This window comes from Austrofundulus limnaeus, unplaced genomic scaffold (genome assembly GCF_001266775.1).
Source record: "Austrofundulus limnaeus strain Quisiro unplaced genomic scaffold, Austrofundulus_limnaeus-1.0 Scaffold25, whole genome shotgun sequence".
Lineage (NCBI taxonomy): Eukaryota > Metazoa > Chordata > Actinopteri > Cyprinodontiformes > Rivulidae > Austrofundulus > Austrofundulus limnaeus.
Window position 1 is genome coordinate 3,445,573 of NW_013952427.1, and position 10,137 is coordinate 3,455,709.

Here is a 10,137-nt window from a genome sequence, read left to right on the forward strand (position 1 = left end):
TAATGCTGCTAACACTGCTAATGCTGCTAACACTGCTAATGCTGCTAACACTGCTAACACTGCTAATGCTGCTAACGCTGCTAACACTGCTAATGCTGCTAACACTGCTAACGCTTCCCTAAAAACACCAAACTTGCAGTAGCGGCTGGTGTCTGAGCTGCACTTCAAACTGTCAGACCACAGGCACCATCCATACAAACATCATCTTCAGCAGCGTTAGCAGCAGTAGTATTTTTAATCTGTGACAGTTTTTCTGACCGTTAATTGCACACAATACAACCCAACCCTAATGTGGATGAATAAACAAACTAAAAAAGTTCTGGACAAAATGTTTTGCTCATATAAGATCTGAASTGATTTGTAAAAGTTGGTACTGGTATCAGAAAGAAAAATCAATCAACATMTATCTGGGTGCCTGGATAAACCAAGACTTGGGCAGCATCTAATCTACTTTATATAAAACTGAGTCACTATCCTTGCACCAAGACAACATCACCTTTTCCACTTAATTCAGCCTTTTGCTTCTAAAATTCCTCCAATCAGAGTGACTGATATGCTGTGTTTACCAAGAACAAACAGGCTCATCAGGCTCACAAACACACCACAGCTCTGTTAGCAACAATGTTAAATGGATTAAATTTAGTCATAAACACTTTCAAAAAGTCATACAAATGAGCTGACAAAGTGAGAAGGAAAATACACGGGCAGAATGATGTTTTTATAAGTATCGCCTAAAAATGGCAGTTCTTTTTTTTTCTTTGTTGTGAGCTAAAGATTTATAACTTTACCAGCTTCTAAAAACTGCTCCCTGGTTTGATGTGAGCCACCTACTTTTTAAAATTSTTGAGGCTGTGCTCATATTCTCAACACATAATTTGTATTTCAGACAGCGCTGCCATGTTCCCTCCTCGTTTCCCGTCCTTCAATTAAATGGTACTTTTTGGTTATTTTAACACCCGGTGAGCGTGCCCACTAAACATAGGCCCGATCGTCTCCTCGCTGCCCCTCTGAGGCTGGCCTCCCCCTCGCTGTGTTATTCTGCATGTCTCTGCCGCAAACAGCAAACATTCATTAAGTCGGGGATCCATCATCTAAACTTGAAGCAACATGGAGCTTTACTTGTCATCACATACATCATATTTCTCCAGTTTTAGCTTCTCTCCRCTGGCTCCCTGTCAAATTYAGAATAGAATTTAAAATATTACTTCTAGCGTACAAAGCTTCAACGACCGAGCTCCATTAAAGGTCTTATTGTTCCATATTTTCCTAACAGAGCACTTCGCTCTCAGACTGCAGGTTTTCTAAAAGTAGAATGGGAGGCAGAGCTTTCAGTTATCAAGCTCCTCTCTTGTGGAACCAACTTCCAGTTTCTGTCCGTGAGGCTGACACTCTGTCTACTTTTAAGACTAGGCTTAAGTAAATTAACTTTTTTGAGTGTTAATATCATGTTATAATGTCATTCTCTTATCAAAAATGTGTTACCAAAAGCTMCYCCCTGGAGCTCAGTCTCTAGCACCCCTCCCCCGAAGCATTGTTGTGAAAATTTGCTGAAGTGGGAGTGTCAGAAATGGTAGGAGGTTTTAAAGAGACAGATGTAAATTTCAAGGCATTTAGAGAGGCTATGATGTGACGTCGAATTTAGTTTTGATATATACAACATTTTCATAACAACTGAAAGTAACATAGTTACTTGATTGTGGTATAGAATTGAACAATGAGCCTGGAAAGTACATAATACATCCATGTCGAAACTTTCCTTTTTGATAAATCCTATAGTTAGGGATGGTTTCACGAGTTATCCTTAAGTTCTGCAGCTACACTCTCAGACTGCTGGAGCACAAACTGACCACATTTCCTCACTCTGTTGCTGTCTTTAGTCACTCTCTGCTAAATGCTTGTTGTTGTTATTATTTATATCGATAATTAGGGTGGTTTTTTTGTCTGTCTTCCAGAGGAAAATACACCTGRACCAGTCCTTCAGTGTTTTTGTGTCTCTTTCCAGTCCTCTCAAACCCAGCCGGTCGAGGAMGATTGGCCGCCTGTACTGTTCTGGTTCTGCTGGAGATTTCTTCCTGTTAAAAAGGGTCTTTCCTTCCCACTGTCACCAATGTGCTGCTCAGGATGGGAGACAGATGAATTCAAGATTGAYTKTTTTTTGTACAGTGCCCTGAGACGACGTTCGTCATAACTTGGAGCTATTTAAATAAACTGAACTGAATTGAAAGTTAATTATGTCTCCATCGTGTCTTCATTTGGTACAGTTCATTCTCCCTTTTTTAATCTACAATAAGTTACAATTTGGCGCCATAGTTTGCCAAATCCCACCTAAGTTTTCCTGCACTTCCTGTCGAAAAGTTCAAGATGGCTGCCTGCATCAACTCTAACTATTTAAAAAACTAATCGGTTTTCTTATGTTCAAAAACCCTGGGACATGAGAGCGAGGCCACATGAGTAAATTAAGAATCTTTGCAACCGTTTCAGTTTGTCACCAGTTTGAGTCCAGTGAGACTCAGGCGTTAATTACTTCACCGTTAAATCTTTTAGTGTTTCCATCCTAATGTGACTTTGCCACAGTTTGGCCTGGTAAGATTATCACTTGTGCATGTGATTAAGGGGTATGACATCATTTAACAGAACATTTATTGGAAGTGCTATAAAAGAAATTGCTCTCATTATTCAGCCACCTTTACTCCGCCTCGCTGTGTGCCCTTGTTCACTCAACTCCAGTGGGCTGTACATCGATTGGCTCTGACTCAAGCTCCAAAGAACTAAAACGCTGAGGACAGATTTTTCTTTTTCATCAGGACACAGAGGTTAACTCTTCAAATAATCTATACGCTTTAAGCCCCAATTAAAACCATGTGATGAATAAAAATCAAGGTTGATGTTGAAGTTAACATTTTTTAAACCCACATATCTGGAAAATAGTCTTTCTAGGGTCAAAATGACAAAAAAATACTCAGTTACCCAAAAGCCCTGTAGAAAATAAACTCTGGATATTCATATAAAATAAAATAAAATACAGWTGAGTTGCCTCATGGAGCTCACAGATGGACATTAGTAAATAATTTTTTAAAGCAGAGGATTGAGACTAAGCTTTAGCTCATTTTCAGTCTGATGCRTTAACCTCACAGTGTGGACCTGAACTCAACTCATTGTACTCTATTTTAGTCCAATCTTACCTTTTATGAGTGTTTCTTGTTTTTATATTTTTTTAATTTATCATGAGGTATTTGATTGTAGTTTTTAATATCTGTAGTTTTGAATTTTGTAATGTCTGTGTGTTGCTGCCGTTCTTGGCCTGGTCTCTCTTGAAAAAGAGATTTTTTTTGGTGTCAAAAAAAGAAAAAAAAAGAGATTTTTAACATCAACGAGATCTACCTGGTTAAATAAAATAAAAAAACTGACATTTAAAAGCCATTCTTGTCCTCATCAGACTGAGTTTCAAGCATTTTCAGCGTTCCAACTGGCCGTGTCGTACCTGGAAAACCACGACCTTGCCATCGTCGGCCTGCAGGTAGAAGGTCCAGGTCGAGGAGATGAAGCTCTGAGCAGAGCTGACGATGTCATTGCACCAGCTGGACACCGCCTCCATCACGGAGGGGGGCTTTGGGCGCAGAGTCATGGCCTTCAGCTGGAGAGGGGAGAGAGATTGGGTCATTTAATTACACAGAAAACGACGACGGCATTTAAACCAGCTCCTGTGTGCCTCTAATATTATTATTTAGACACACTGAGTCACACTGACTATTAACATTGTGTGTCTGTGTGTGAGTGGATCAAGTGAAGAGAGGCCTTTTCCCACCTTCCTCCTCTTGATCTCAGGTTCAGAGGGTTGGCTGGCACAGCCGGTGCTGCAGGCCTCCTGCTCCAGCAGCTTGATATACGCCTCCTGGCACGCTGTAGAGAGAAAAGATGGGGGGGGGCACATTTGTGACAGAAAAAAAAGAAGCTGTGAGTGCAAATGAAGAAGTATGAAAAATAAAAAGGTGGCATAATAAAAACTGAGGAGAGATTTTGCAGGTACAGGGCACAAACTGACAGGAAAAACTGATCCATGCATTTATCACATCTAGGCTGGATTACTGTAACTGTTTTTAACTCTTTAACTCTTTAAATCTCAACTTGACTTTTTAAGAAGTCTAGTCTATCCAAAACACTCCTGCTAGAGTTCTAATGAGAGTTGGAAGGATATTTATCAAGTTTTAACCTCTCTCCATAGACAAAAGTGTGTAAAACCGAGTATATCAAGTACATGCACGTACCATGCATATTCTTCAAATACAAAAAGTGAAAGAAAACCTCTTTATATTCAAGAACCTTGGCGTAATACATACAATTTTACTCATTTTGTMACATAACTGTCATGTTTTCTTTTGATTTTGACTCAGCGAAAGTGAAACAGGAAGTGACATCAAAGGGGAGCTCTTTAAGAAAAGGAACTCTCTGTTTTTATTTATTGAAACAATATTATTTGAACTCTGACTATTCTTCATCTCTCTGTGATAGTGACTCAAAATTATTTAAAGAAATATCCAACTCTTCTCTAGAGTCTATGTTGTTAGCTATTTTAGTAACACTCTGGCTGTGTCCAAAACGACAGGCCGGGTCCTGCGAAGGTCGAATTTGACGGCCGCATACGTCACAGCGCCGCGACGAAGGACGTCCAAAACCGAAGACTCCTCCGATTCGTCCGACAAATACGTCCTTCCTTTGGCCCGAATCGAAGGACAGGTCTGATGGATCCTTCCCGGCCCAGCRTATCCCATAATGCATTGCGGCCCGACCGGAGATTTTTTTAAGCTAGTAATGGCGGACGAAGCGAGAGAAAAGAATACATTTAAATAAAAATATGGTGATTTAAAAATTTTTAAAATTTAGCGGTTGTAATTCTAATACTTTTATCATTTGTATGGACATGTTTTTAAATATTATTTTTTCGTCATAAAAACGTGAAATAAACATGAACCCACAGCGGGTCAATTAGTTCTTCAAATGATACTTTTAAGTTAATTTTATAGTTTTGTGATATTAATAATGCTAATGTATTGATATTTTTCTAATTTTGATTTAAGTTTGCTTGTTTAGCGTTGTCACAGTTGCTAGGTGACAWGACGTACGCCGGCAGGGTAAGGAGGGGAGGCTAGACCGTCCAAATTCACAGCCTCTTTTTTTCCGRTCTTCCCGGTCTACCAAGGACCCGGCCCGCCGCGACCGGGTAGTCTGGGTCCTCTGGAGGACCCGGCCTGTCGTTTTGGACACAGCCTTTGACATCACTTCCTGTGAGTTCACATGCAAATATCTCAACAACTGACCCTCTCAGCGGCTTGAAATTTGTTCAGCAAAATGTTCTAAAAGTTGTCTTTCCAAAAAGCATTCATTACTAAAATTTGATGTCACAGGTACTTTAAGATCTCATCATCTCACGTGTGCGCAGCTCATTGGAACAAACAGTCCAACTAACAGACCGAGACACTGACTCACCTCCCTGACACTCCTCCCTGCTGGTGTTAAAGCCGGCGTTCCCATTGACAAACTGGCAGATGGAGTAGAGGCGACAGCCGCGGTGACAGGCGTTCATTATGGAGTCCTAACAGACAGTCGGGGAGCACAGGGGAAGAAGGGGGGGGTCACCAAAATAGAAGTGTCTCCTGTATTCTTAGACAAACTCTACATAACCGTGTTTAGAAACACAACACAGACGTGTCACAGCATTTTTCTTGTAATGACACGGTGCAGCTGTCATATTATGGGCTGCTGTAAACAGTTTATAGGCAGGGCTGTCAAAGAAAAGCAGTGGTAATGAGCAAGTCGTTTTAAACTTATGTTGAGTAATGTGGTGGCTGGGGAAGGGATGGGAAGRGAGGCGCAGCATCACTGGAGCTCGTCAGGGCTCAACTTTGAAAGAGAAAAACAGCACCCTCTGGTGGCCGCAGTGAGAACTGTTCAAAACATACCTTGAACGCTTGTATTGCAGCTTTTTTATTTTATTTATTTTTTMCAAATATATAATATAATGGTGTTTATTCTAAAACCATGAAGCATTCTTACACATTGCATAACAAATTTTATATTAAAGCTTAAACTCGACATAAACATGAGCTGTTTGTTTCCCCCCCATCATCCTCAAGCAGAGGGGGTGGGGGGTCGTCTGCAGGATGGTCTGAACCACACCTGAAGGCGGGGGTGGAAGGGAGGGAGGGGTGGAACTAAAGGCATCCCTACAAATCAGACTTTCTACATCTATAATCAACTTTCAGAAAGTAATCAAATCCCCTCATATGACCAGCCCCACAGCCCTGCTTCCGTCCAGCCTCTGGCCTTCTTCTCTGCGCAGAGAAGCTGCTCCTGACTCATGATGGCCTCGCTGCAGATCCTCCATTATTTCTTRCTGCAGACTGAGGATGCAGCTCCTTTAAGGGGGAAATGATGAGCTGCATCTTTTCCGTCTGAACGTGAGGCTGCAGCTGCATCGCAGCCATTAGGATGCTCGTTCACACATTAAAAACATTTTCTACCTATCGATCTATTTACCCATCTGTCTATGTGTGCGCGCGCGCACTTGCAGTCAATAATAATAATGCGTCTTTCTGCAGACCGCCGTGCCCTCCAGCCTCGTTTCCCACATCAGTAACTCACCTTAGCAGGACTCTTGTTTTTGATGGTGAGCTSACATTGCTTTTTGCAGTAATTGATGTCGCCCAGCTGGTTGTCGAATASATCCGAAGACGCGGCCGCGAGTCCAGCCAGGAGCACCGGGAGCAGGGCAGAGAGCGAGGCGCGCATGGTGCGACCGAACCGGAGCATCCGAGACGCTGGAGAGAGGAGGAGGAGAAGGAGGAGGAGGAGGAGACAACACCGGGGCTTCGACCTGCACTGAGCTCCCTTTGTGCTGCTGCTGCTGCTGCTGCTGCTGCTGCTGCTGCTGCTGCTGCTGCTGCTGCTGCTGCTGCTGCTCGGCTCCTCTGTCTGCTGCGCTTCCGATCCGCTCCTGCTCGTGGCGTCACGCGCATCATCAGCATCGCCAAGCACGCACGCGCCGTCCCTTCTGCACAGTCTCTCCACTGCAGTGCCCAAGTAGCCTAATGTGTCTCTAGACTTTCACTGAAGTGAAGGAGAGAGTTAATGCTGCTTCAACACATTGTTATCTGCTGATATCATTATCAGATGATTTGAGTTTAAAGGTTTAATAACCCCAAGAGAGCTGTTTGTCAGTGTTTTTGACACAACTATTAGCTAGTGCACACTTTACATTTAATATAAACAACTTTATTTATAAAGCACGTAAAGAACAAAAGTGATGAGCAAAGTGCGGATTCACAAAATACTATACAACATGGGAAAATCAGTTTACAGTAAATCTGACACAGATGTCGTGATGAATTATTATATAAAATTTAGCACAAAAAGTAAGGACGGTTGTTTTGTCAGATTATTTCTTTGTTGTAACAATACTTCTTGGCAATAACTATTATAACATTAAAAATCCTGTTAAATTCTCTTTTAAATTGGTGCCACTTTTGTAAGGAACATTCAGCTGTGGGTTGAGCACATWAAAAATGCCCAGCAGTTTATTTTTGCTGTTTTGGCACTTGTTTTAAGCTTCTGATAACCCCAAGTGTTGCCAATCCGATGCCAATTATAAGATTTATTGGGAAGWATCATTGTTACAATATAGAAACCTTACACAACTCATAGAGTTACCAACAAACCTAATGTGCACGTTTTTATGGTCTGTGGGAGGAAACCGGAGTGCCCAGAAATGCTTGAAATGCAAACATAAAACACTTTAATAATAATAATAATAATAATAATGCATACCTTTCAAGACGCCTAAGGTCACATAACAAAATTTAAAAAAAAACATGGTACGTCCTGATGCATCTCAGTACAAAACATGGTACAAAATCACAATAAAAAAGCACAGAAAAAATAACACCTAAAAACGGCAAATAAATTACATAACAGGACTGACTTGATCAAATGAGTTTTGAGTTGGGATTTGACGGTCTGAAAAGAGTCAGTATTGCAGATGTTTGAAAGGAAGACAGTTCCAGAGTTTCCCACTGATGCATACAATGGGCACAGTTAGGWGGATAGACAAGGAAGAATAGAGAGAAAAGAAATGTGTGGTGATGTACAGGACATTGGACAGATAAGAAGGGGTGAGATCGTCCTTCTGAACAGGACCTGTGGAGTTGCTGTAAGAATTGAGGTGATGTGGTGAAATGTGGGAGTTTTGGTGATGATGCAGACAATTGAATATTAGACACCCATATGTTTTCAGAGGGATTTATGATACGGACCAAAGAGGAGAGCGTTATAATAATCTAAACATGAAATAACACATGGAGACAGAGTGTAGCAGAGAGGGAAGGRCAGAGTCAACTGCTGTGAAGTGTAACACCTAGACTCTTGACCTGAGGGGAGGGAGGAACCAAGGAGCTGTCAATGGGAAGTGAAAAATTGTTGACTTTGGAAAAGGTGGATTTTWAGTAGCAGTAAGTAGAAACTCAGTTACGTCACCGTTTAATTTAAGGAAGGAAGTTTGACATAAGCCAGGATTTGATTTCAGCTGAGCAGAAAGTGAGGGAGGTGGGTGGAAGTGAAGACTGTGGTGGGGTGGATAAGAAGAGCTGGATGTCAAAGCAGTGGACATGGATGTTGAACTTATGAGAAATGTTACCACGGTGAAGAAAGTAAGTGGTGAAATGAAAGGGCTTCAAGACAAGAGCCCTGGGGCACACCTGATRTGAAAGGGGAGGAGTGGGATCAAGTATTTTTTTAATTCTGTTGAAGCATGGTGGAAAAGCAATGTCTGACTTTCATTTATTCRTTTTCATAGAAATTGTATTTATTATTACTTTTGTCAGATTCAAGCTATTTCTGTGAGTGACCATTGTGGGTTTTTCTTTCATTAAACAAGGGGTACCAATAACTTTGTCCATGTGTGTTCATGCCTACACCACTTACTCAGGTCCACGCTTCATCAGAAGAGCCCTGCCCAACACTCAACAGASGTCACAAAGATGCAGGACTTCAAGGACTTAGGGTCGGTCCACTGTTCAGAAAAACAGGGAGTGTGGTGAAGAGGTGAAGAAGAGAGTCCAGGCAGGATGGAGGAAAGGTTCGTGAGTGATTTGTGACAAAAGGGTGTCAGCAAATGTCAAAAGAAAGATTTACAAGAGACTCAGTGAGGACAGCTGCACTGTACACTTTGGAGACAGAGACATGGACAAAAAGACAGGAGACAGAACTGGAAGTGTCAGAGTTGAAGATGATGAGGTTCTCCTTGGGAGAGACGAGGATGGAGAAGATTTGGAATGAGATCATCAGAGATACAGCACAGGTTGAAGGACTGAGAGATAACGTTAGAGARACCAGACTGAGAGGGTTTGGACATGTACAGAGGAGGGACAGTGTATTGGTAGAAGGATGTTAGAGATGCAAAAAGACAAAAAGGAGACATATGGATGCAAATGGAGGACATGACTGAGTGAGGTAAGAGGATACAGAGGACAGAGTGAGRTAGAGGAGGTGAGCTCACTGGACACTCTTTCAAAGGGACTAGCCGAAAGCAAAAGAATTGTTGCCCCCCTGGTGACGCCAACGACAAAGGGCCCAAAGGTTTATGTGTATGTGTGTGTGGCAGTGGGGAGGGGGGTGTATCTGGGAGTGGTCAGAATCTGTGGGAAAACAAAGGAGGAGCAAACAGGATGAACCTGAGTCCTACTTTCAGCTCGTCTTTCCTCAAACTGCATGCAGTCACTTCAGTTTGTCCCACTTCAYCAGTCATCTGTGTGGAAACTAAAAAGGAAAAAAAAAAACAGCTCATGAACTATGATTTTCTTCATGTTTTTACTGCTTTTTGTTCCAGATGTGTTGTTCTCCGGAGCGCGTAAGTAGAGCATCAAACTTATTTTTCAGTTCGGACTTACAGGAGATGMATGTTGTTAATATATTTCCTCACTTATAAGTATTATAAATTGCTTTATATTTAAATATAAAGTGGGCAGAATSTATTTAATCCTCTACTAAAAACACTTTATTTGTATTACTGCTCAAATCAGATGTTATTTCTGAGTGTTTGAGGTTAGAGGTTTTTAGAGTTATATGAGGAATGATACATCTTCAAAC

General features: G+C 41.6%; 2 protein-coding genes across 2 annotated transcripts in view; one reads left to right on the top strand and one right to left on the bottom strand.

The window, feature by feature from the left end:
• Positions 1-6,971, bottom strand: part of tmem59l (transmembrane protein 59-like) — a 17,443-nt gene extending 10,472 nt beyond the window's left edge. Inside the window, exons 1-4 of the mRNA XM_014004646.1 lie at positions 6,640-6,971; positions 5,485-5,590; positions 3,806-3,900; positions 3,482-3,634 (exon numbers count right to left, since the gene is read on the bottom strand). Of these exons, the coding sequence (XP_013860100.1) occupies positions 3,482-3,634; positions 3,806-3,900; positions 5,485-5,590; positions 6,640-6,807 (522 nt within the window). The 5' untranslated portion in view covers positions 6,808-6,971. The remainder of the gene's footprint in view (positions 1-3,481; positions 3,635-3,805; positions 3,901-5,484; positions 5,591-6,639) is intronic.
• A 2,496-nt stretch (positions 6,972-9,467) lies between these two features.
• Positions 9,468-10,137, top strand: part of crlf1b (cytokine receptor-like factor 1b) — a gene marked incomplete in the record, with an annotated part of 13,113 nt that continues 12,443 nt past the window's right edge. Inside the window, 1 exon segment of the mRNA XM_014004645.1 lies at positions 9,468-9,898. Within this exon segment, the coding sequence (XP_013860099.1) occupies positions 9,841-9,898 (58 nt within the window).